Source organism: Pleurodeles waltl, chromosome 4_2 (assembly GCF_031143425.1).
Source record: "Pleurodeles waltl isolate 20211129_DDA chromosome 4_2, aPleWal1.hap1.20221129, whole genome shotgun sequence".
Taxonomy (NCBI): Eukaryota; Metazoa; Chordata; class Amphibia; order Caudata; family Salamandridae; genus Pleurodeles; species Pleurodeles waltl.
In genome coordinates, this window is record NC_090443.1 from 693,417,211 (window position 1) to 693,445,003 (window position 27,793).

Genomic DNA, 27,793 nt, shown 5'->3' on the forward strand with positions numbered 1-27,793 from the left:
ATGCAATGTTTCCACAGTTGCTGGGCTGGAAGGCGCTGCCATCAGAGGTTCCCTTGATATCAGGCAATATCAAGTTATTTGGCCAGGAGATCGCCTATCTTGATGTCAATAAGGAAGTCATCCAAAGTGCCATCAAGGTAAAATAGATACAGTAGCTAATTTTCCTAAACAAAGTTTGCTTTGTCTTTCATAACCCTCCAATATGTTTGCCCCATCTTAGGCTCTGAAAGAACCAGCAGAAAGGCACAATATTGTGAAGAACGCAGTACACAAGCTTCTGAATGGTGTCACCGGACAATTTGCACAACCAGTGCTGGTCGCAGAAGTTCGACAAATTCTTCCCACCTGTGTTGGTCTGCCCATGGAGTTCAGCTTGTACTCTGCAGCTGTGGCTAATGTGGCCATCAACAGTATGTCTCAATCCATTTAACAAATCTCATATCCTCAAATAATACATTCACATTTATTAAATATATATTGTTTCTTTGACAGCTGATATGAAAGTGACTCCAACTCCATCTTCAGATTTTAGTGTCGCTCAGTTATTGGAATCAAATATTCAACTTCATGCTGATGTAGCACCAAGGTAAATAAATTTTCTCCATCAGAATTCCACCTGAAAATGTTAATGTGAGATAAACTTATAAAGTGCTTGAATACCCAAGGTTGTCTTGGCACTGATCCTGTTGAGCCGAAAGACTGAGACAGCATTAAAGATGGAAGGGCCCGGTTTTTAAGGCCTCATGGAAGGCCAGGATATTAGGTTACTCTTCAATTTCAAGGGGTAGGGAGTTCCAGTCCTTCATGGCAATAATCCAGGAACTCCTCCCTCCCCAAGAGGCTTTCTTCATTCTGGGAACGCATGCGATTTTAGGGTCGAGCCTGCATAGCATGAGCTTGCACATGCGTATCGCTTGCGAGATGCTGTAGTAGTTAGAAAAGGGCTCGGAGCCCCACCCATGTCATGTCAGTGTCTTTCATTGGTTTGTCGGCTTGCCTTTTAAAATCTGCTTGCTTTCATTAGCGGAAGGCATGCATACGTCATACCTTTCCCGGTGGTTAGCCCTCCTCGAGCGCAGCGCCCAAGTACTGAAAACATACGAGGCTCGCTGTTTTCCGTCCGGTTTGTGAACTACTTTTTCTCTTTTTTCGCATGGCGATCTCGCTTGTTTAGTAGAGTTTTTTTCCATTTAATAAGGCAAGAAATGTCTAGTTAGGAGTTTACAACTGCTAATAGCTCTAACTCAGAGAAATGCGAGACCCGTTGCATTGCAAATGCTTGTTAGATTTTGCTGGCCGGAGAGTCCTGGACGGGGGGGTACCATTCCAAACAATCCTTCAGGAATGCTGGGCCAGATCCATATAATGTTTTAAAAGTAACACATAAAACTTTAAATATGATTCTTTTTGTAATCTAGAGCCAGTGTAGTTTCCTTAAAGCCTTAGAGGCTGATTGAAATTTAGGAATCTTTAAAATAAGGTGTGTCACAGCACTCTTTATGACCTTCAATTTATTTATTAATTGTTGCTGCACATTGGAATACAGGCTGTTGCAGCAATCTAATTTAGAGAGAACAAGAGATGTAACCACGAGCCTCTGCAATTCAAGGAAATGTACAGAAGGACCTACATAGTTTAATACATAGCATAGAACCTCGTTCCCTACACTCCTTTCAACAACCATCGGACTATAATATTTTTGCTAAGATACTTTTTCCAACAATATTTTTGTCCTCGATATTCTGACATACCACCAACTGTGAGGTGTACACATGCATTTTTGCCGGAAAAAAGTGCAGCATGCATGAACAAATTGGTGAACAAGACATCTGTTTTGTAATAGGAGATTTACTTGTAGCACTACATGAATTTTTTACCCTCCTGTTTCTCCATATTGTAACCCAGCAACGTTTGCATCCTGTTGTTCATTAAAAAAAACTCTGCATACCTTATACAAATAACAATCCTTGACAACACTCTACAGTTCACCTTTGAGGCTAGTGCAGAGTTTTTACAAAGAAAAAGGAAGAACGCTTCTGATTCCTACTTTATGGATATTCTGATATGCTGTGAAAGCCATTCATCACACAAAGGGCCTGATTTTAACTTTTTTAGCTCTATATTTGCGTAATTTTTTGATGCAAAAGCAGTGCAAACGTAAAAAATGTAACTGAATTTTCTAAGTTTGTGCTGCTTTTGTGTGAAAAAATGACGCTATTACGGTGCTAAAAAAGTATAAATCAGGCCCAAAGTATTTTAACTTTCCATTGTACAGCCATAGTGTGCTGTGCTTAACAGCTTGCATGCACAACCTTTAGTAAATGTGGGACACATTGTGCGGATTGAAAGTTAGCATGCCTTTACAAGTTCAAAACTGCCCCAATTTGCAAACACGGGCAACTTTTTTAGCTTTCTAATTCACTGATAGTGGCCATTTTTATTCTGGCGCTTGGCTCTTTTTTTCTTTCCCAGTCCGGCCCAGTTAAGATCTGCACTTCAGTTTGCTAGAATGCATGCCACCATCAACATTCATGAAACTGGAATCCTGCCGTCTCTCCTCAATAAAGAGTTTCTGGACCCTTGTGTTTTCTCCAAGAGAGCATGATGGATGTAGCCTTTGCCAAGTTTCTCTTTATAGTAGAGTCAATGGGACAACATCAGTCCCATGTCTAAGGAATTATGGCAGCTCCACCTAGACGTCAATGTTCTACAGAGAACACCTTGCAGAGACAAACACACACCGGCACACCTAGGTGAGCGACCATTCTGATGTCTTTTGGTTTTCACAGGGAACTTCTGAGAGGGAAAATAATTGTCCAACAAGCCAACCTCTGCTATAGACTGTGTCAGTCCCTTCCGGAGCCCGAGACATATTTCAGTTTCAGAGCTAATTGTATGAGTCTGCCAGTTGTATGAGTGAAAAGAATTAGGTCAATCACAAGAAATTCTAAATAACTAGCTGGACATCATCATTCATTTCAAATTCTTGCGTATTTGTTTTACCTTGTAGCTAGCATCTTCTTTTAGTCTGCCCTTTAACAACAGTTGAAATTAACTAGATTAATATAAATGGCGGTAAAATATATATCCAGAATGACTGTTTAAGTGCAAGAACAAGCCAGGCAATTAAAATGTTTATCCAAGGATAACTACATTGGGAATTCTAAAACTGACTTGCACGCTAACCAAACTTTGCTGGCCATTCGAAAAGGGCAAGTTCAAAATTGATTTGTGGTGGTAGCAAAAGCATTTAAAATGCACCAAGAACAGCTGTGTCTGAGTGCAGACAAGTCGGTGGCACCATAAAGAATTGGAGTGAAGAGTGAATGGTTTGTATTCTCTTGAGAGCTTGCAGTGTTGCTCTGTTTCCAGCACTTGAGTAGTTAAATACATCTGCAATTTCATGCTGCATCTTTCCTTTCCCAATTACCTAATTTCCCTCTTGCTCTCTTCTCATGGGTCACCTTTGCTTGTACAACGTGATGCAGGAGCATAGGTGTTTGTGAGATCAGGAAGGGAATCAATTTTTATAAATGAACAGAAATGAGTTATTGGGCTAGATGTACTCTTGAACATGAAGTGGCACACTAAGATCATGAATAAAATTTAGAGCGATAATGTCTTGAAATGTAAGTTAACAGGGAAAGTGTACACTTACTATGAACTCAACATCTGTGTAGCTCGAATAAATATCTTTCTATCTATCTATCTATCTATCTAGCTATCGATCTATAGATATTTACTGCCTCTAGATTCTGCTTTTTATGAAGCCTAGAGTCTCTCAGAATCGAAACGGAGGTTGTTGAAGGGGTAAAGGTGTAACAAAGTATTAACCTGCTAATCTTATGGGGATTAAACCGTAAAAGCTATTCTCCACAGTGTTAGCTGCAAACTCTACAAGAACATGCTTGGAAAGTTGGTCTCCAAGGTTATGATCTCAATACTGCAGAGAACACCTTAAGCGATCATTTAAGATTTATTTGCAGATTGATGATTCAATTATAATCTCTCTGTTGGCAAATTTGAACCAATTGCTACTCTCATGGTATGGCCCTGCTAACACAAGGTTTCTCTTTCAGCATGTCCATGCACACTGTGGCTGTGATGGGAATCAACACCCACCTCATCCAGGCTGGCATTGAGTTTCATGCCAAGCTCCGCACAAATGCCCCAACAAAACTGACGGCCAAGATTGATATGAAAGAGAAGAACATCAAGATAGAGACAACCCCATGCCAGCAGGAGAATGAACTCCTTGTTGTCAGGTAGGAGCCTTTGTACTAAGAAAGGAATGACAAAAGTTGTGGGTACTGCCATGGAGTTTGATTCTAAGGGTTCCAGTGACAAAATATTTGGCCAGACATATGAACTGTGAAGTGTCTTTGTTGACCACAGAATGACATAGATCTAGCTACTTCAGTCGAGGGATTGCCATTGGGACCAGGGAGGCCCACCTGTAGGCCAAGCTGCAAAACAGCACTCTAGCAGAACAACAAGTACACTGTTTCTGTTTTAGGGAGATCCTCCTCACAATGTGATTGTAAATTGCTGAGGAATATTCTCTCATGTGAATAAAGGGCACCACTTGAAAATAAGGGGTAAACAACTAAAGTCAGGACAGGTCCCATCACAGATGATGGGCCAATGACTCAGTTTGACACAACTAGGCAACAAAGTGCAATCACATTTTGTTACCATGTTTATGAATGACCCATGTACTATGGATAATGAGGAACAATTTTACTGTATTGTATCAGTGTTAAGATGGCATTGTTCTACTTCTTTGGACACTAAAAACTAAATGTAGCACAGACATATTCTTTTCAGTAAAGTTTTGGAGATACTTTTCTCTTAACTTTTTGAGTAACACAATCATTTTGATACCATAGGTTAACTGGCAAATACTTTCAGTGATCACAAGGGTAATGTTTCATTAGACCACAGAACACAAACCATTTGATTTGCTAATAAATTTGCAAAACAAACCCCTGACCCCATAGAAATGCAAAAGTGCAAAATTCATCCCATTGTTTTGGGAGTGTTTCCTTCAGAATATTTCAACAGTTTGGCCCTCAGCCTCAAACAGCGGGTTTGTTTTAGTCATAAAAACAGTGCTTTTGTCACTTTGCATGCCAATAACATAAATGCCAACCCCTTTTTAGGGTCGAACCTGCGAGTGCATACGTTAGCGCATGCATCTTTCTTGCCCGCCGGTTGCTTACCATATGTTGGCTTGCATGGCACTCTTCTTTACAGCCACGTAATTCATCATTGGAGGGCAAGCATCCATTCTATTCCTGTCTATGGAGCAGGAACAAAGCACTGATTGATGCAAATTAATCAGTGCCTGCCCGCTGCTCCTGAAGTGATTGAAGTACTATTTTGTTCTTTTTAACTTCTAGGGCCCTGCAAACAGAAGGCTTGTGACTGGCAAGCACATGCCCAGCAGAACAAACAACATTGCAAAGTTTCAGTTCAGTCGCCCCACTCCTATCCTATCCAATCCATCCAACCCACCACACTCCAATCCACCCCAATCCAATCCAAAACACCCCACCCGATCCCACCTCAATCCAATAAACCCCACCCCACTACCTATCCATCCTACTGCAGCACCTCACACCCAATCCAATCCAACCCACCCCATTTCAATCCACCCCACACCAATCCATACCACTTCAATCCACCCACCCCACTCCAATCCACCCCTCCCTCCAATTCACCATACTCTACTCCAATCCATCCTCTCTATCTCAATCCAATCCACCCCACCCATCACATTTCAGTCCACCCAACTCCACTTCATCCAGCCCACCCCACTACAAGCCATCTACCACACCACAACCTAATCCACCAAACCCCTCTCTAATCCAATCCAATCCCCAATCCAAATCAATCCACCCCACTCCAATACAATCCACCCACTTGAATCCTATTCACCCCACTCCAGTCGATTCCACCCCACCCCACTCCAGTCCAATCCACCCCACCCCAATCCAGTGAATAAAATCCACCCTACTCCAATTCTATCCACCTCACTCCAGTCCTATTTAATCTACACCACTCCAAGACAGTCCACCCCACCCCAATCAAATCTAAACCCTCCCCCAGCCCTATCACTCCAATCCAAACCACCCACCCCAATCCAATCTAATCTACACCACTCGAATGCTCCCCAATCCCATTCCATTTCAATCCACCCAACTCCAGTACAATCTACCCCACACCTATCCACCCCACTCTGCTCAATCCATCCCACTTCACCCCTTTTCAATCCACCCCATTCTACTCCAATCTAATCCACACCACTACCTCACTCCATTCCACCCAACTCCACTCTCTGTAACTGAACCACTGAACTCTACTCCCCTCTACTCAACTCTATGACATTCTACTACTCGTACTCCACTCTACGACATGCCTACAAATTGACTCTATGACAATGAACTCTCCCACTCCACTCTGACACTCCACTTCACTAACATTTAGCCATGCTGAATAGCAACCCCACGCTGTACAACATGGCGAAATACATTGCCAATGCCAATAGCTCTGTAATAGGCGTGGCCTATTGGCTGTGCCAATGCTTGTATTACTTAGTCACAAGTACTTTTTCAGTGATCATACAATGATTAACTACAATTAGCTTTACTATGGGGTCCAAACTGACCGGACAGGAGATAGTTTTGTACATTTTTCCAGTCGAAGTAATGACAAGTCCTGACGGTATCTGCTGTACAACAGTGTCACTGGTAGATGTAATGGTAGTCAACGCAAACAGGGTAGTTATAAGTGCTGAATAAATGCTGCAATTCAAGACAATACAATACAAGAAAGCCAAAACCATGACACGTGTCCCTCCAGAAGGGCAATGACACATTAACTGGTGAAACTAAGCCCTCCTATCCTCACACCTTCCTACGACCCTTCTTCCACAAATGAACAAGCAGAGTCAATTCTGGAAAACAATGGTTGCAGTTTATTTTTTTTTAATAGCATACATAATCACCCATAAGGTGCATAACACATCAATTCCATGATCACATCGGCACACTCTTACTTTTCGGTGGGGGACCCTTCGAGGCTTAATCTAGCTACTGCCTTTCAGTTTACAAGGCAGTGGGCCCAGGGGCAGATATCAAGGTTGGTCCTGCCATATGTTGTACGGTTTCATTGGTTCACTTTCTCAGGGCCCCTGCCGTCTGGCATACTAAGCCTCTCTTGGTTCCAAAGTTCCCCTCATCTTACCTTGGTGCCCTCACTCCTGCCAAATTGCTAGCTCAGACTCCCACATGCTCTGCTGTCAGCTGACAATTGCAACTTTGCCTTTCTCTCCTTCTATTACTATTGACCTCGCTCTCAACATGGATAGGTGAGCCTTCACCTCCCAGCCTTCTCTGAAGCACGAAAACTGCACACCCCCATGGAAGCAAAGCACCAACCAACCGTAGGGTACCTTTGTGCCCTTTCAGGGGCTGAGCTGGCCATTTGGCATCAACTGCCCTCCCAGGCCTGTACCATCTTCCATCCCGAGGATTCATCAGGCTTTTGTCTTAGGTTATGCTTGTGGGCCCTTGATAGCCCATTACACAGGCCATCACTTTTACAGTTGAGACAGCAAAACCTACAACAAATTCCATTTAGGTGGGCTCAAAATACATAAAATTCCAATAATTTAAAGTAAACATGCATAGCTAAATTAAGGAACAATTGCAAGAAAATGATTGGGCAAGGGGAAATTAATCGTGATGGAAGATATGCAGAAAGAGCAAGCACACCAACATACATTTCATTGAGTGTTAAAAAATTCTTGAGGAATTTTCTTCCCCTGCAACTTTATTTTCCTGAATGGGCATATCTCCAGCAGACGCTCACTATTTGATGCAAAATAACATTCACCTATCTGTGCTGCATTATTTCGCTAACATAATGCACCAGCATGATGCTAAAAAAAGACAATGCAAGCCAAGCTAGGAAAAATCGTACTGATGTCCCTAGGAAATATTGTGACAGACACATGAGCACAGTAGTTGTTGGACAAACTTTTACACATTTCTCCCTGCCTCAGATATCAGTCACCTCTTGCTGGCCTCCTTTTTTAATTGTCGCGCCGATATTTCTGGCAATCTATCATAATCAGCAGAAATTACCTCACCTTGCAGTTTGCCCCGCCAGCGCACAAAAAGCATTTTTTTTAAAAAAAATTGGTACGAAATTACAGCAGTATCAGGACTCCACAGCAAAAAAAATTAAATAAAACAAGTGTGGTCTCCCAAACTTGTTTTCAGTTTATTCTGTGGGAGAACCAGGACCCAGGGGCATAGGAAATATAAAGAAAAAAGAAGGGGGTGCACTGGGCCCCCCTCCTAGGGCTGTTTTGAGCCCCAGGGACTGCCAACTCCCCGGGCTTCAAAACAAAATTGGAGGGGTGGGGGGCACATGGACCCCCCCCCCCCATTGGGCTGTATTTAGCCCCAGGGGACTACCACCTCCCTAGGTCTTTATTTAAATAATGAAGGCAGACCCCTCTCCTTGGACAAAACTAAGTTCCGGGGATCACCACCTCGCAGGGGCTAAACAGAGCAGTATGCTAGGGGGCCACGTGGCTTTCCGGGACCTCCACCTCCATGGGGCCAAATATATAATTAAAACTGGGAAGGGGATGAGTGGCACCCCTCTCCAGGCCAATTTCAGCCCAAGGGCCCCATCCCCTGGGACCTATCCACCCAGGGCACCCAGTGAGATTTGATGGGGACCATGGGGGGGAACTTGAAGGCTACAAACACTCTACTCCTCATATTCGACTCTTTGATATTCCAACAAATCCACTCTATGACACTCTACTCCCCCACTCCTCTCTGACACTCCACATCACTAACACTTACCCATGCTAAACAGCAGCTACACTGGTGTACAACATGGCAAAACACATTGCCAAAGCCAATCTCTCTTGTAGAGGTGAGGCTTATTGGCTTTGCCAATGCTTGTTTGTGAATACTGATTAGCCCGTACCCTGTGTTTGTCTGCAGGATGTTTACACTTTTACATGGGTCTGAGTAAATGGTACGATGTGATCATCATGCTAAGAGTTGGAACAGCACAGGGTCAGGAAGACTCAACAGTGGCAGTCTGTTTTAAAAAGTGAGAAATACTGAGGAAGTGCCAAGTGAACTTGTGTATATGCATTTCAGCTTCCAGAGCTAAGCAAAGTAGGTAGCAAAGTATTTAAATTTGATATAAACATAAACTGACAATCAATGGTGCGTTTTGTTTAGTTATGTGAGAATAAATGTTAGTTTGAATGATACATGTGCTTGGTTACCAAGTGGCAACATTTCCACAGAAACCCCATACTCCACTATAATGCTGATTTTTAGAAACACAGTTCCCTATAACTTTATTTCAAATGAGATGAACAACACTGCAACTCCCCAATTCCAATATACTTACAAGTGACTGCCCAGAGTTGTAAAGCGGTTTCCTTGGTGTTTTATGTCAGAATATCATTTAAAGAAATGTAATCTTATATAAATATTGCATTATATATGCATCATTTACAAAAACATCGTCCCTTGGTGTAGATTTGCTGAGATTAACTCCAATGGGGACATATTTTTCATATTTAGGGCACAACGTCTATGTTAGAACAATATTGATGTGGTACCATACTGTCACGAGTGCCATGGGATCACCTATTAGCCATACTTTTTTCGAAAAGTTCTATGAATCAAAATAGTTGGTCAAAACACATTTTTTAATCACGTTCTGTGACTTTGCTTAGGGCACAAGCCTTTGCTGTAACAAGAAATATAGAAGAGTTGGAGGCAGCGAAGAAAACTCCAATTCTGCCCCGAGGAGCTGTGTCAAATATTCTGAAGAAGCATTTCGAGACAACAGGGAAGACTTCAGCTGAAGCCGCCAGCATGATGGTAAATTGACAGCAAGAATGTTCATTTTTGGGTTACTTTACAGTACAATCTAAGATATTCGTGAAATATGGCAGTAAGACAGCTGGGCTTACCCACAATGCATTGTTAGCATGGTAGTAGCTTTATTGAAGACTCCACACAAGTGAATTATTAACATTATTAATGACATTATTAATCACAAAAAACATTAGTAGATGCTAGAATGCTAGCACAAGTGAATGCTCCAAGTGGAAACCAGCATGAGATTCTGAGAATGTCTAAAGCTTAGGTGGTTAAATATAGGTCTCTTGCCACTCCACTCACTGCGGTCCTAGAAAATCACATTATTGTGTTCTGGATATTGTTTTAAAAATGTAACCCCCTATTAAAGTTAATAATAGGAAATCTACCCATCATAGAATGACAATTTTGTGAACAATATTTAGGTCATAATAGTTATGTACAAAATATTTTGATATACAACCAAAGTGATGCAGTGGCTTCCACATTTTTCCATTTCACTTCACAAGTTGCCATCTTTCTTTCAGTACACCATTCACTACTTAGCTTTAGAGAAAAGTTACCCCTTTAGGTATAGTGTGGGGGCTGGAGGGCATTTTTGAGTAATTCATCACCTGCAACACAAATCGTGCTTTGGTAAGATGACTACTAGATTCTGAGCTTCTAGTCACAAACTATCACAATTGATCACAATGCCAGCTGCTTCTATAAGTTCTAGACCTTTGCGTCGACCCTTCCCCTAGTTCCTGGACCCAAACAAGAACCCACAGCTCATGAAGAGCTCATCCTTAGCCTGACAGATATCATGCATCCATAAAAGTACACGTATTTAGTGACCCTTCCCCTAGTTCCTAGATCCAGACAAGAACCCATAGCTCATGAAGAGCTCATCCTTAGCCTGACAAATATCATGCATCCATAAAAGTACACATATTCAGTAGAGGTATTTCAGATTGATAAAATGTGCATTTTTTAGATAATTTAATATAGTTCATGTCACATGATTCAGACTAGCTGGAAAGATTCACTAAGATTTTCCACATGGAAATTTTAGTCATCACTTGGATTGTGAAGAATAAAACAGGGTTCTATTTTTGGATTGTTTTGGAGCTAGCTTTTTTACTTGCATATCCCCTTTATTTTACATTTACTTATTAACAACTTTGAAAATGATCCAAGGGAGATGCACAAGCAAATGAAGGATTTACAGCATTCTACACCCACCTGCCATCTATTTCTTTCGTCTGTGCATCTTCTCTACAAAAATCTGTTGCTAGCCACACTCTTATTTTGCCCAAACAGAAAGAAATTACAATTGTATTGACAGTGCCTCTTCAAAGAGAAAAAGAGAGAAGATGAAATGAAGGTGTTATGGGTGATAGTTTACATTAATTATGTTGATTCATTGATGATCCAAGACCTCTTGGTTTCTTTTGATATGATTATCCAGAATTTGTTAAACGTCAATCAGGCTGTAACCCAGCTTTAAGAGCAATGATTTAAACTAGCTTCTTCGACTCTTGAACCACATATCCCAGAGCACTATGTTATTTCTCTTTTCTCTGCTCTACTCTCCAATCACCTGTGAGGTACATTTACATCTGAATTACCGTTTTCTACCTTCAACGTCTAACTCAGCATCTTGGAAACACCATTCTTTCCTTTTAATTCAATTATTCTATGCTATTGTGAGAGAGGAAATACTGCCAGATATAGCCCCCCTCCCCACTTGCCCCTTTTTTGGGGACAATGATCTATTGGATGTGTACCAATAAGGTGAAACTGAATCCTTGCTCCTCCATAAGAGTGGAGTAAATGGATGTAGCCTCCATCTTTGGGTACTGCCTAATTGTTTCGAAATCTTTAACATATTTAGTTTTTATTACTGGCTGAATATTAACTGATATCTTAGGTGAGCAATGTTCACAACTCCTGTTTATACAAACTCAAGTTTCTCCACCATGTGTTTCAGACCCTCTCATTTGCAGGCAATTTAACATTCTTGTTTACCTCAATCTCTCCACACTGCAACTAAGGCATCACTCTATTCACAGGCCTTCAGTAGGTCGTTACCAGCATCACTAATATCTTCAAAATTCTGTAGCACGGCTTCCAATCCACACTGATTGCAAAGAATACATCTTGATTGTCCTATCTGTCTTTCAGTAACCCCTCACCAAGAATGTGTTCCAAATCACTGCCATGTGCACAGTCTATTTGTAGGTTCTAAATTCCAGATGTCCAAAGCTCAACCCACACACCCCACCAAAACTTATTTGCAGGTGAGTTAAGACTCCTCTGCAACACTGCAACCACAAAAAGTAAGACAACTAAACAGAGGAGCACTGGAACTCACTGCCAGTTGCACTTAAGTGCATACTCTTCAAACTCAGACATAGGATAAAGACTTGATTCTTCCAGACCCAAATCTACAACCTAGCATCCCTGCTGCCTCTTGATTTCTGTCCTTGTGGCTAACTACAAGGAAAGCTCTTGTGTTGAGAATATCTGAGAAGGGTAGGAGGTACCAACACAGGATAATGATCTATTGTTTGTGGAAAATGCAGGCAAATCAGCTGGTGGAAAGATGGAAAAATAATCAGAAATGGAACTATGATCACTGTGCAAAATTGGGGGTATTAGTTAAACGGGTGGTGGCCGACCTTGTGCAATACCCACAATTTTAGTCAAGGTGAACCCTTAAAGTCACTAAATTAACCTGAGCTTAAACCTCTGGTAGCTATGACACAGAGCAGGCAGGCTTAACGTATAGACAATGTCTAAAGTATTTATGTAGTACCAAACAGTAATAAAGTCAAAACACTACAAAACAAAATTTCCAAACCAATTTTGGAAAATAGAGTACATTTATTTTAATAAACAAAATGACACCAAAATGACAAAAATCCAATATTGCAGATCAGAGTTATGAATTTTAAAATGTTAAGGTTTAAAATAGCAACAAAAGCATTAGGCACTAACCACTGTTATCTTCTTGCACTTGACCAGTATCTAGGTGCAAGCTAAGGAAAATCAAAATGGAGTCCTGGTTGAATACAGAAACCAGGTTCAACCTTGTCAGAAGCTTTACCTTTGGACTTAGTTTCTGGAATGGAACTCGTAAATCCTCATTGGGATCCTCAGTGGGGCAGAAGAGCAGGCTGAGGTTGAGGAGGGCTCCCTGTCATTGGCTAGCTGCTGGACGAGCTGCTGGCTATTAGCATGAAGCTCTGAGTGACAGAGATTTGAATTTCACATCCAGAGAGATACTTTTGGCATCTTAGCACAGAGAACATTTCTGCCTTTGGACTCAGTAACTATCTTGGAGCTCGGATTCTTCCAGGGGGGTAAAGCTGCACGCTGTAGACAAAAAAGGCTCCATTAGGCCGGAAACCTTCTCTGTGAGGTTAATGTTATTGTTATTATGTTCTTGATGTAGAGCACGACTCCGTCCTGAGGGAGTATCTCAGCGCTGTGCTGGTCAGGAAAGCTGGTGCATTCTAAAACATTCATGTTTTTAGCATCTTCTTGAAATTCATAATGTCAGGGCAGGAGCAAATATGGAGAGGGGGTCTGTTCCAGTGATAGGGGGCCACATACAAAAAGGATCAACCACCATATCTGGAGGTACGTATGAGTGGAATCTGCAGGAGAGCTTTGTTTGAGGACCTTAAGTGTCTAGAACGGCTGATAGTGGCTGAGTCGTGAATGAAGGTTAACAGGAGGCCCCTTTGAATCAGATTAACTGCTGCAGAAAAGCTTCAAACCAGAGCAACCTGAATCTTAGGCCTAGTGCAACTCATCCTCGTTAGATCGGCTTGGAAGGTTGATCTCAGTCCTCTGGAGGTCTTTGAAGCCAAACAGTTTCTAAATCCCAAGTTTCAGGAAAAGTTAGGAGAAGTAAATGTTAAAGCCAGCTAAGTATTAACGACCTTGATGATAGCACCTGGGGGTCAAGACTTTATCCAGTAGAGGCTAGCAATAGGTTTGAGGACTGATCCACTTGGAACTGGTCAGCTGGGCATTTGCAGAAAAGGTCTCTAGTAGCTTGTTATGTCCCTTTAGCTTGAACAGGCGGTCAGCCTTATGACCAGTCGTCTAGGCTTTACTCAGGTCACAGATCACAGGTCCAGTATTGTTCTGTTCTGTGGTCCCGAATGTCTTCTGAGGAGGGAAATGTGGTGCTTCATTGATGCCTGGCACCAGCTTGTACGAGGGAGTGACTCCCTCGTAAGATTTCCCAGGGCAGCCCTTCCCAATTTTGGCACTTTCTGTGTTCCCAACTAAAAACCATCCTGCAGCGACCCTCTCAGCCTATCTCCACAATTGTGAAACCCTTCTCACCTAGTGTAGAGCCCGTGTGCCCATCCCAGAGGTGTGACCAAGGAAATGAGCAACCTCTTTCCTGTGATCACTTCCCTGCAGCTCCTCTCCCAATGGGACTGATGCCAGCTAAGGGAATTTAAAAAAGGGCTGTATCAAGGTGTCTGCTTACATATGTCTGTGACAGGTTAGGCCTCTTTTAAGTTAACCCCGTTCTTGGGCACATCCCAGATGGTCATTCAGCCAGAAGAACAAACAGAAGAACAGAACACTTCCCCCACCGAAGGCCTTTGCCTCAGTTCTGGGAGCAAGTTTACACCTTATAAATGGGGAAATTCGGCTGCCAGATGACATCTGGGACTCATGCAAATAGGCCTCCTGAGGCTTTAGATACATAAAAAGATAACTTTCTAAAAGTATTTTCCCTAAAATGTTTATTGGAAACCCAGCTTCATCAGTGAATTGAGCTTGTAAGTAACATTTCAAAAAGTCCAAGAATGACAATAACTGCTTCCTAGCTGGAAATAACATTATTAAATTCAATAATACTTGCCGGTGCTTTCCTATGGAGCAGTTACCCTGCTAAAGTGAAAACAGATTTTAGGGCATCTTCACTGTAAGGACCTGTTTAACATTAAACTTTGACATGCCCTACTTTTAAATACCCTTCCTAATGCACCCTCCCTTATTGGCAGTGCTGCCTACTTAGGGGTGACTTGTTAATATTTAATGGAGGGTCAAGGCTTGTCAAAATGGTTTGCAGGTTACATTTGCAGTTACACTTGCACCGTCAGGCTACTCATGGCAGGCCTGCAGTTATGTTTACACTGTCACTGTTGTGGATGGGACAATGGGCGTTACAGTTCACTTGTGACATTTAACTTACATTACCAATTTAATCATGTTAAAAAGGGGAGTACTGGCACTTAATCACTGGTTAGCAGGGGAAATGTGCATAGCAGTGATACAATGCCCAGCCAAGGTAAAATAAAACCTGAGATTACCCTGCAGAATGGGCAACTTTTCAACAGCCACATTGTATAATTCATTGCTTGTGCATCAGCTGGAAGAAGGTGTGTAGTTAGGGCAGCAAGACAAATGAGCAAATGAGAGCATGTGCCAGTCTGCATCACCGCAGGAGATGAAACTCAAAGACTGAAACATCACAACATTGTAGATTTGTACTTAAATACATAGTTCCAAGAATGTAAAATGTGCATATATGAAGCTTAAGCTAACGTTCTATATGTTTTGTTTATGCAGGAAGTTTCTTCCGAACTGGTCTCCAAGAAATATTCAGAACAGTTTGAACACGGAGCAGCAGCAGAAAGCCAATTTACTTATCATTCATGCGCCAAAGCAACAAACTTTGGTTTCCAAGTCTGCCTTGAATCTCATTCACAAAATGCAGCATTTGTGAAAAATTCACCGCTGTACCAAGTTGTTGGAGAGCACGAAGCTAAATTGGTGATGAAGCCAGGTACAGTGATGAGCGCAATGATTGTGGTTTCATAGGTAGGGAGAAGGAATGGATTCGTGATTTATGTGCATGAGCCCCTTTGAGGCTATCTGAGTGTGGTCATCATTGTCCAAAGCACACATCTTTTTTGATGTGATAACTATTATTCCACTTTGTTCTCCGTGATGATCTCACACGTCATGTCTACGTTTTGCCATCCTCACGCAAAACACTATTTCCCCCTTTGATCACCCACAGATGTGCCTCTGGTTTCCCTACCCTTGTTAGAGTCAGGAATAATGTTGATATGCACTTTATTTCACAACTGGAATAGTGGGAATAGAATTTGCTCCTGGAAAATGTATTGGTAAATTTATGCGGGTGCTATTGTAATAATGCAAATACCTTCAAATACCTTCAAAATTATGAACCATTATAGGCCTATACTAACCATTGTGCCAGTTATAATCAAGGGAGTACTCAAGACATGGTTCATCTTTGGACATGTGATGATGTGGCTAATGGAGGGCATGAACGTCCTATGCCTGTGTCTTAATTGAGAATCCTTTCACCAGTTTAATATAGAAATCAACCCATCCAGGTATTCAAATATAAGGCCTACACATTAAAGACAGAGGCCCTCATTCTGACCCTGGCGGTCAAAGACCGCCAGGGCGGAGGACCGCGGGAGCACCACCGACAGGCCAGCGGTGCTCCAATGGGGATTCCGACCGCGGCGGTAAAGCCGCGGTCGGACCGGCACCACTGGCGGGCTCCCGCCAGTGTACCGCCGCCCCATTGAATCCTCCACGGCGGCTGCGCAGACAGTGAAATACGCGACGGGTGCAACTGCACCCGTCGCACAGCTTCCACTCCGCCGGCTCGATTCCGAGCCGGCTTCATCGTGGAAGCCTCTTTCCCGCTGGGCTGGCGGGCGGTCTGAAGGCGACCGCCCGCCAGCCCAGCGGGAAAGTCAGAATTACCGCCGCGGTCTTTCGACCGCGGAACGGTAACCTGACGGCGGGACTTTGGCGGGCGGCCTCCGCCGCCCGCCAAGGTCAGAATGAGGGCCAGAATGTCTATATAATACTCACCTTATCTTGAGCAACAGGCCCGTGTGACGCAGGCACATATAGGCATGAGCACGCTGCCTAAACGGGCTGTACAACTTTCCTCACTGAGACATTTTTTAAATTGTAGGCCAGGTTTCATGATTCGGTTCTATCCTTCTACAGGCATTACATCCATGTTACTCTTTGCTTAAAGTAACTGTGCATCCTTTAAAGGTGAGGGTTTCCAATAAGAACCATAAAGAAAAGAATACAGCCTGCACGCGCATGCAAAGCGCTCTAGATTTTCCTTCCAATCACTACCATATTTTATGGATGTGGTAGATTGAGAAGCAGCCTATCCACTCCTTCAGTGGCATGCCCTCCTTGTGGTATTCTAACAAACTCAACTAATATCTGTTTCCTGTGCTTGTGTTTGCAGCTCGTACTGATGCAGCCATTGAAAAACTCCTCCTTGAGATCCAAGCAGGGCCAAAAGCAGCTTCAAAAATAATCACCTTGGTGGCGCTGGAGGAAAATGAGGAACACGAAGACTCTATGGTGCAGATGCGACTGAAGAAGATTCTGGGAATAGATGAGCTAAGGGTAATTTACCTTATTGTTTTAATGTCTTCTGACCTTTATATAAAAACATCTAATGAACGGAATTACTATGTATTGCCTGATACGCATCTGCAAGATGTGGAACTGCAAATCTGAGAATGATTCCAGTGCTCACATTGTGCTCTGTTGAATATACGTCAGAAAAACTAGTGGATAGTGACAGTGTCTAATTGCCAATATCCGATCATATTTCTTTTAAACTATCACCGCCACTGCATTTCGAAATATCTAAACATGTCGTGAATCACATGGCTTTTATATGTTGTTTCCTGTATTATTTACACAGTCTTGGTTAGACCACTGTCCTCTATTCATTGTGGTTGTCCCTACTGTGAAGGTCTCATTGAGGGAATCTGGTCTTGCAACCTTCCCTAACAGACGTGTTGGCTCTTGCATGTCATTAGTTCTCTCCTGCAGACAGATTTAGCTGTGTGATGTGCAAGAGATATTGGGCCTCATTGTGAGTTTCGTGGAGGGGATTACTCCATCACAAACGTGACAGATATCCCGTCTGTCGTATTAAAAGCTCCATAGGATTTAATGGATCTTAGAATGCAAGCGGACAGGGTATCCATTACGCTTGTGATGGAGTAATCCCCTCAGCCAAACTCGTAATAATGCCCATTATCTCTCATAGATTAAAATATATGCATATGGTGGACTTTGGGCCCATGCTCTGGATTGGGTGCCCATCGTATCTATCTCATCTCCTTGTTTCTTACTTGATGGCTTTCTCTGTTTTTTTTATTGTTCTTGCCCTTGTGTTGTGTTTCCGCCCTCAAATCTTGTTCTCACCCTCCGTGTTGCCATTGATGTGATCTAGCATCAGCAAATAAAGCTATTTTTACTTGGGTTAATGCAAAACTGCATTGGAAAAAAATTGACAGAGCCAATACATTTGCATGTCTTTAAAATGCAAGCTAAATTGGCTTAGCCAGTGCGTGTTCTCTATAGCGGTGCCATTAGTCACCTTATCCTTTCTCTGACTGACAAGCCCACTAGCACCGATTTCTCCAACTATATGATCATTGTAGCAGACAAGATGAGCTCTAACTGCGTTAAAGTTAACTTTGACAAGAGAAAAGTGATGATCTTCAAGAGCTCCCCTTGAGACTCCACCTGGTGGCAATCAGAGCTCAGACCCACACCAAACAACCACACCCGAATCTGGAGAATCATTCTAGATGACAAGCAAATCATGACAGCACAAGTGAATACAGTGAGGTCCTCCTGCTTCCATATTCTCTGCAAGCCTCGCAAGATGTTCAATTGGATACCCTTGTACATCAGATGCACGATCATGCAATGCCCTCATCACAAGCAGATTAGACTACAGCAATGTACTCTACCCTGGGATCTCGAACCATCTTCTCACCACCAGAACACCACAGTGGGACTCAACCTTGACCTCCCTTGACATAGTCTTATCTGACCACACCTCAGAGAGATGCACTAGCAACACTGTCAATTCAAACTCCTCACATATGCATTCAAGCCAGTGCAGAACATCAGACCAACCTACTTGAACAACCACCTTCACTTTTACCATCTCACCAGACACCTAAGTGCAGCTTCCCTCTCACATGCACCCCCTATTCCCCTGCATCCACAAAAGTTAAATGAGAAGTAAGGAATTCCCCTACATTGCACCCAAGACCTGGAATGTCCTCTCTCAAAACATCAGGGCCTCCCCCTCACTTCTTGAAATCCGCAAGAAGCTGAAAACCTGGCTTTTCAACTAACTTTGTGGGGCAGACACCCAACTCTTTCAGTCTTACTTCTACATGCCTGTTCCAGCACCTAGATCCCCTCACGGGTGATTAGTTGCACTATACAAATCCCAATATACCATAACATAACATGTCTCAATCATGAGAATCTGCATTTCAAAGTGTCCTTTTGATGAGAAAACTGCAAGGGTGTAGTCTGTTGAGCACTGCACACTTAGAGCTTAGATGTGTGTCTAGATCAAGAGTGTCCTTATGATGGGATCTCGGTAGTGGGAAGGACTTGTCATTGATACACACTTTGTGGTTCTGCGTGTGTCTGTGTATGTGTGTAAGACAGAGAGCAAGGCAACAGTTGATTATGTACTTTGCATTTGCTAGTTATCCTCTCCTGTAGAGAAGGTCTTGTTGAGCCATTCGGCACTGCATAGTCTTATGTGCACTTAAGACAAATATTTGTAATTGTTTTCCTTTGTAAACATGGCCCAAGTTATTATTTGAAGTTCTCTACATGTAAGCGTACGCTCATATGGCTCAGGTTTATTCATTTATCTTTTTGTGTATTGTAGATACGTTCGCGCAGCGATGACAGCTCAAACTCAAGCTCCAGCTCCAGCTCCCACTCCAGCTCCAGCTCACGCTCAAGCTCACATTCCAGCTCCAGTTCTAGATCAAGCTCCAGCTCCAGTAGCCGACGCAGCAAAAACTCTGACCAAAATAGGGTGAAAGTTACTGAAGCTCTGAAGAGCAGAGAACATAAACAGCCCAGGTCTGGCCAGAAGGCACATGGTCTCAAACACCAAGCCAAAAGAAGTTCCTCTTCTTCCTCCTCATCTGCTCAGAATGCACATGGTCACAACAAGCACAATGCCAAGGAAAGCTCCTCTTCTTCTTCATCCTCTGCTCAAAGTGCAAAGAATCACAAGCATCGTGATCAGGACAAGGAGAAGAATCGCAAAGAAAACAAGCAAAGGCACCAGAAGCAAAGTAGTAGCAGCAGCAGTTCAAGCAGTAGTAGCAGCAGCAGCAGCAGCGCCCAGCATTCCAAACATCAGAGTGACAAGAAACAAAAGCAGCACCGTACCTCTGGTCTTGCACCCAGGAAGAGTAGCAGCAGCAGTTCCAGCAGCAGCCGTTCCAGCAGCTCCAGCAGCAGCAGCAGCAGTCAGGCGAGCCACAAACATGCTAACCAACACCAACATGAAAATAAGAAGCAACACCAAAAAGCAGGCCATGAACACAGAAAGAGCAGCAGCAGTAGTAGTAGCAGTAGCAGCAGCAGCAGCCAGTATTCCAGGCATCAGGTGACCATGTTATCTCTTTTATTCTGAATGTAGAGCTCAGGTTAGGGCAGCATACACATCATAATTGTAGCAAAACATAAATACTATGATCAATATACAGTTTAACAACATGGATTACAGTTTAGTAATATAGCGGTATAATCAAACCAAAGTGTGGATCGTTTCCTACATACATCACCTCTGCAATAGTGAAGTGACATTACTTTAAACACACAAGTAAGTCACAAAAATTGGTATTATTTTCCTGTGGCCATGATCAGACCTATTACCTTTCATTAAAATATTGTTAGGTGCACACACTGTTATTTAAGAGATTTGTACAGGTTAAAATTAACGCTCGAAGATGGACAAAGTTGGAAAACATAGGACCTCGGAAAGCCCACCAACATTCCCACGTTCCCCCATTTTCATTTAGGAAGAATATTTCCAGGAATGGGAAACATTTTGCGAAATATCTTTTTTCCTAAAAACATTTTTGTGAGAGAATTATCAAATTAATTGTTTTACATACTTTTCGATCTGCAAATCTACTATTGGTGGAAGTTTTTCCGCATTAAGGGGGTCATTCCGACCCCGGCGGGCCGGGGATGCGGGAGCACCGCCAACAGGCTGGCGGTGCCCCGCAGGGCATTCTGACCGCAGCGGTTTGGTCGCGGTCAGACAAGGAAAACCGGCGGTCTCCCGCGGGTTTTCCGCTGCCCTGGGAATCCCCCATGGCGGCTCAGCTTGCTGCGCCGCCATGGGGGATTCCGACCCCCTCACCGCCATCCTGTTCCTGGCGGCTCCGACCGCCAGGAACAGGATGGCGGTGAGGGGTGTCGTGGGGCCCCCGTAAGAGGGCCCCACTTTGTATTTCAGTGTCTGCTTTGCAGACACTGAAATACGCGACGGGTGCCACTGCACCCGTCGCACATACCCACTCCGCCGGCTCCATTCGGAGCCGGCTTCCTCGTGGGTAGGGGTTTCCCGCTGGGCTGGCGGGCGGCCCTCTGGCGGTCGCCGCCAGCCCAGCGGGAAAGCCAGAATGGCCTCCGCGGTCTTTTGACCGCGGAGCGGCCATTTGGCGGCTCCCTCCAGACGGGCGCCTCCCGCCGCCCGCCGGGCTCAGAATGAGCCCCTATGGGTTTGGATGACAGGTCAGCTGATAAAGGCAGCTACTAACCTCTGGACCATAGTCTGATTCCCGGCAACGTTTAAATAGCTTTTCATTCTTCTCATGTTGAAGGCTACTAAATATGTTCGGTATTACCATGCATATGTGAGCTCTGGTGGTAAATCCTTTAAGATGTCTTAGTGTAGCTGCTAATCTGGAGACAAGCAATAGAGGTGAATCACAGAAAGGATTCAGAAACAACCCCAAGAAACTGATACCAAAGATATACCGAGCTCTAAAATGCAGGTGAACGGCGACAGGCAGGAAGTGAGGAGGGGAGGCAGGGTGTGAAACAAAGAGAGGAAATTGAGATGGGATTCACAGGGCTCTCATCTAAGGTTTGATGAGAGGGAAGCGAGACAAGAGTTGAAAAGAAGGCATTCGAAAAGCTTAAATCACAAGCTAGATATCCAATGTCCATTATGACAGTATTCAAAATACCATCTATTTTAAAAAAAAAAGTTTAAAACTGACTTTCTGATCTTTTTCTTTACCTTGCAGAATCCAGCGATTTTTGAATATCGATTCAAACCAGCAAACAGACGAGCAGTAAGTGTTTTAGTCTATGTTTCTTTGGCAGTTTTGTCAGACGTGCACTTTTTCATCCTGGTGAGCAGTGAGTTAAAAAAGCAATGAGTCGAGCAAACCAAGAAGCTTAGACCTCCATTTCAAAATGACTAAAATCATCATGCCATTCTGTGCATGAAAGAACCATACTTTGGTAGAAATTCCTGATGGCCAATACTGTATCAAGCTGTAGGTTTTTAGGATTTGGGCTTTACATGTCTAGGTGGAACATCAAAGCAAGTCCAACTGATTAAATTAAAATGCCATCTGCACCTAACGGGCACACCAAGCACCAATTCGTAGTCTGAAGATACAATTTGAATTGCCCATAATGCAGTTCATTAGATGGCCAAAACCCATATGTAAAGAAACACATGAAAACAGCAGAGTAGAACGAAATGGGGTGAATATAGAACAGTGGGGAGAAAAGCTAATGAAGGGCCCGTTCCTACGGCTGCTGTCAACTCAAATGTAAGTTTAGAGAGGAACGAACTTTAGGAGGGTGAGACAAGAAAACATATCTTTCACCCTTAGAAAGAGAGGTTCTGGGCTACATGAAGATATGGATGGTATCGTGATTATAAAAATCAATTCACCCTACAAACCTGCTCTACTTCACCTTCTAATATAGTGATAGTCCCACTTAAGGAATGGAGGTGTTTGCCCTGCAAAGTTGAATTTCCCATCTGTATACAATCTCAGCACCCTCCTCTGAAACAAAATTACCCCATTTCATGATTCATAAGCAATGTGTATGAGTCTATTTCTCAAATAGAAAGCAATCTCCTGTATTTCTTCTAACATTGCATTTTAAAAAAATGCTTGTAGCCTTGTAACCAATGTGTTTCATTCAAAAGAATTTCTTCAGGACACAAAGTGGTAGTCTTGTTCCTGTCTAAGATCTTGTGGTATATAGGTATATAGGTCAGTCTCTCCAACATATTTCTCTATGATGCTGCTCATGTACTAATGTTCTGGTTTTCAGCGAGTCAAGTGCTCTATGTTCCATCTCTCCTATAGTTCTTTCCTCGTTCATTTAGCTCTTCTTGTTTCCCAGATGCCTGTGTGAGTAGCTCCAGCAGGCCAGAACTTTTCTTTGTATGTCTTGCACACCTCGTAAATCCCAGGAGCTGTGTAGATTAACATTAAAACTTTGAAACGTGCAGCAAATGCTATTGCACCAGTCACCAACTGTGAATCATTTGCTGTAGATTCACCCTGCACCCTCCATCTATTGCACAAGCCTGCACAGCTACTTGGGTTTGTCCAGTTTGGTGCACCCCCTGTTCTTCTGTCGCTATCCTCGGCAGGTGTTGATGTGTTTGGGACACCTTTTCGTGTACCGATTGGGGCATGGCGATTATACTTGAGGTTGGGCCTGACCGAAATCTCAATGACGTTCAGTATTTTGGGTGCTTTTGTCTGCGTGATGTGTCCTTGCATTCAAAATGGGCACAAGGGCACATTTGACGCTAAAACATAGCTCTAAATACCATAAAGATATAGCTCCAAATACCATAATTGCTTTTTGTGTACTCGCGTGTAATTTCACACACTTCAACATGAAATTTTGGGACGTGAAATATTCTCAAACAGGAAGTAAGCTAATCCAAAATTCTATCAGTGATCTATTAGTATTTGTACTCTGATCTTAAATGATCTACAACATTCAGAAAACAAGTCAAAAGCTATTTTAGCAGCGCATTTAGATAGATGTGGTAGGCATTGGCCAGACACCTTTTGTTTCACTTAAAACTGCCTGAACATAACTAAGCGTTTTGAAAGTCCATGGTGGATCTATGAACTATACAATACAAATTCCGTAGCAGCGATATATGGTTTTCAATTCTTTTTTTTTAGGGGTGACTATTTTATCTCAATCTACATTGATATATTTTAAGTGCATATTGTCATGAACTAATCTTTAGGAAAGTAGTGTGTTTGTAACATAATATTTTGTAATATTCTGAAACACCAAAAAATTCTGCATTTGAAGAATGGAACTCTCCATTCTAAAACACTTTTGAAAGGGATATACCGAAATAGCTCTAGGATTCTGTATCATGATAGTTAATATTTGGACGACTGTACTATGACGAATAGAATGCCCAGAGAGCCCACAGATTTAGGAACATGGAATAACCAAGGCACTAGCAACCAGGAAGAAAGAACATAGAAATTGGCCACTCACAGTGAATCCACATGGTGATAGATAAACATAGCAGATAGGGCACGGTGCTCCTGGCAAGAGGATCTTCCCTTATCCTCTGAGGATTCCGAAGAGACCGAACACAGATAAGTCAGAAGTCAGGGCACTCATGAATCAAAAATAATTACATAATACGTGTTTAGTGTCCATAATGTACTAATCAGGAATTTCGTTGTGAGACCGGAAATCGTGAAAACAGGAACCTTCAATTTATTCTTGAAAGATAGGTTACATCACAGTGATGGAAAAACAATCCTTAAGGTCAACACATCCGTGACCATAGCATCCGAAAGGTAGTCAAGTAGCAAAACGCCAACACGTGTTTCGTCTTATGAGATATAAATCTCAAAGACTTCATCAGGGCTGAGCTAAAATTGAGACATCTATCAATAATGGGACTCCTGAGCCATCCCAGGAATCTGAAACTCGTGGTACCTTGGATAAATAGAAGTAGCGGGTAGTAGAAACACCTATACCACCGAGTATCCTAATCAAAACGAAGTAGTAGGGAACGGGAGACCGCGTTCAGATAATTTTGCGGTGTTCCGTAGTGTCCGGACACAACGAAATTCCTGATTAGTACATTATGGACACTAAACACGTCTTATGTAATTATTTTTGATTCATGAGTGCCCTGACTTCTGACTTAGATTTAGGAACATGCTCTCGATGGCAGAAGAAATTTGAAAACTAAATAATGCAATGGGACTGGGCAGATGCTGACCTCATGTTTATCACCACATCTAAGCTGCCTTTCCATATTTTCCCTGCGAGTCAAGATGAAGGTCTAAGCTGCTTGACTGCAACATTTGTTCACAATAGAAGCAACATAGATGAGACTGCCTAGCACTGTTCTCTGAAATGTTGGTGCTATCTAATTGGTGCCCATCATATTGTGTGTTTTTACTACGTCTATTTCCATACAAGATGTATCTACTCACCACCAACCTTCAATTTTATAGAATCCCAACAGGAAAGCTTCCAGCAGTAGTTCTTCTTCAGCATCCAGCTCTTCAAGCAGCAGCAGCAGTGCTTCCTCTGCACAAAAAACTCGACACATGGTAAGTGCAACATTCACACCGAAATGCTTCCTTCGTGGGGCCCCAGATTGGTAAAGTTTGAATTTGCCTTACCTAATGAGGACTAGCTTGTGATTTTGTTGCAAGGCTTAACCATCTCTAAAATGCTTCTTTTGTACTCCCCTGTTCTCATTTTACTAATATGCCAACTGGTTGCTGCTCCCACAATTGCATGAAGTACAAGACCATACTAAACTTATATCCTTTTCTGTATCATAAGCCAGTATGTGAATTCTTGACCCATACTCTGACATACCTGCTATAGGACTGGCAAGTGTATTTGTATGGTCAAGCGTGAGCAAACGTCTCAACATACTGTACACATGGATATAAAGGCCCGTAGTTATACTTTTTGACGCTAAACTGCGCTAACGCAGTTTAGCGTCAAAAATTTTTGCGCCGGCTAACGCCATTCTGAAGCGCCATGCGGGCGCCGTATTTATTGAATGGCGTTAGCCGGCGCAAGCAGACCGGCGCTGCCTGGTGTGCGTGGAAAAAAAACACATACACCAGGCAGCGCCGGCGTTGGGAAAAATGGCGCTAGGGCGTCTTAAAAATGGTGCAAGTCAGGTTGACGCAAAAAATCGCCTCCACCCGATTTGCGCCATTTTTAACGACGCCCAGACGCCATTTACATGACTCCTGTCTTAGTAAAGACAGGAGTCATGCCCCCTTGCCCAATGGCCATGCCCAGGGGACTTATGTCCCCTGGGCATGGCCATTGGGCATTGAGGCATGTAGGGGGGCACAAATCATGCCCCCCTATGCCAAAAAAAAAATATATATATATATATATACTTACCTGGACTTACCTGAATGTCCCTGGGGTGGGTCCCTCCATCCTTGGGTGTCCTCCTGGGGTGGGCAAGGGTGGCAGGGGGGGTCCCTGGCGGCATGGGAGGGCAGCTGTGGGCTCATTTTGAGCCCACAGGTCCCTTAACGCCTGCCCTGACCCAGGCGTTAAAAAGAGGCGCAAATGCGGGGTTTTTTGCCCCGCCCACTCCCGGGCGTGATTTTTGCCCGGGAGTATAAATACGACGCATTTGCGGCGCAGTAATTTTTTGGGACGGGAACGCCTACCTTGCATCTCATTAACACAAGGAAGCCGTTCACGCAAAAAAATGACGCTCTTTACTCATACTTTGGCGCTAGACGCGTCTAACGCCAAAGTATAAATATGGTGTTAGTTTTGCGCCGAATTTGCGTCGAAAAAAACGACGCAAATTTGGCGCAAACGGAGTATAAATATGCCCCAAAGTGACCAAAAAGGAGTTACCTACAGGTAATTATAGTAGTGCTTCTCAGTCATTAGATTTTGGTGCTGAAAAAAATGAAGTTCGTGCTGTGGTACTCAACACAAACCCAATTTTTCTGTGGTATGTTAATGTGAAAAAATTATCTCGTTTTGATTTTAAAGCCAATGATAGAAAAAGATTGGCCGTTTGTCAATTCAAGATCTCTTTTCTAAATGGCATAGCTGGGCACCAAAAGCTAAAACTGAATTGAGCATAGACCACCAAGATGTGTCACGCCAGCTTGCTCTTGCTGCCCAAAAGCGAGACAACAAAGAGACCATTCACCAGAAAATATGGGTACCCTCCAGGGGAACGCTAACCCCACTCTCCTACATTGAGAGGGCAAACCAGCACAGACCGGTTCCTTTCTATTCGTTTTTCTCCTGAGCATGTCACCGTGATGTTAAAATATATCCAGCTACAGCACTTCAGCATCTTCTGCAATAGATGCTGTTTACCTTTTGTTTCCAGTTACTTATGTTAAGCTTCTTTTTAATTATATTTTGTACTTTTTTTCCCATTGTGTAGCCAAACTTTATGGGAGACAACAAGCCCCCAGTGCTGGCAGTTACTGTTCAAGCCGTGAGAAATGACAACAAGAAACAAGGATACCAGGTGATCGTGTACGCAGACTACCACAGCTCCAAGCCCCAGATCCAGGCCTATGCTGTGGAAATCACCGGCTCCAGCAGATGGCGCGCGTGTGCTGATGCTGTCATGGTCAATGCTCATGAGGCACAGGTGAGGCAGAGCAAACTCACAATAAAAGGCAAAGGCACTTTGAGCATTATTTCACCAGGATTTATGTACTGAATGTTAATGTAATGACACTACTTTGAGGAGACTGATAAGAGCAAGCGAATTAATTGTATTCTCAGAAACTGAACCCCAATTAAAACTGGACAAATTCAGTGCTGCACATTTTGAGTAAAGGAATAGTGGCACAAATGAGTGTCCAAATGCCATATTGAACTTACTGAAGCAAAACAAAGAGATTAAGAATAAATAGTGAGGATATAGTGCATTTCTAGCAGTGGCAGAATGCGTAGGTGATCTCGAATCTTATTGGGCCCTT

General features: G+C 43.0%; 1 protein-coding gene across 1 annotated transcript in view; it reads left to right on the plus strand.

The window, feature by feature from the left end:
* LOC138293204 (vitellogenin-A2-like) overlaps positions 1-27,793 on the plus strand; it is a 64,719-nt gene that overhangs the window by 25,328 nt on the left and 11,598 nt on the right. The window contains exons 16-26 of the mRNA XM_069232292.1: positions 18-137; positions 221-410; positions 493-586; positions 4,080-4,265; positions 9,782-9,929; positions 15,516-15,732; positions 17,203-17,366; positions 19,681-20,415; positions 22,070-22,117; positions 25,307-25,405; positions 27,247-27,459. Of these exons, the coding sequence (XP_069088393.1) occupies positions 18-137; positions 221-410; positions 493-586; positions 4,080-4,265; positions 9,782-9,929; positions 15,516-15,732; positions 17,203-17,366; positions 19,681-20,415; positions 22,070-22,117; positions 25,307-25,405; positions 27,247-27,459 (2,214 nt within the window). The remainder of the gene's footprint in view (positions 1-17; positions 138-220; positions 411-492; positions 587-4,079; positions 4,266-9,781; positions 9,930-15,515; positions 15,733-17,202; positions 17,367-19,680; positions 20,416-22,069; positions 22,118-25,306; positions 25,406-27,246; positions 27,460-27,793) is intronic.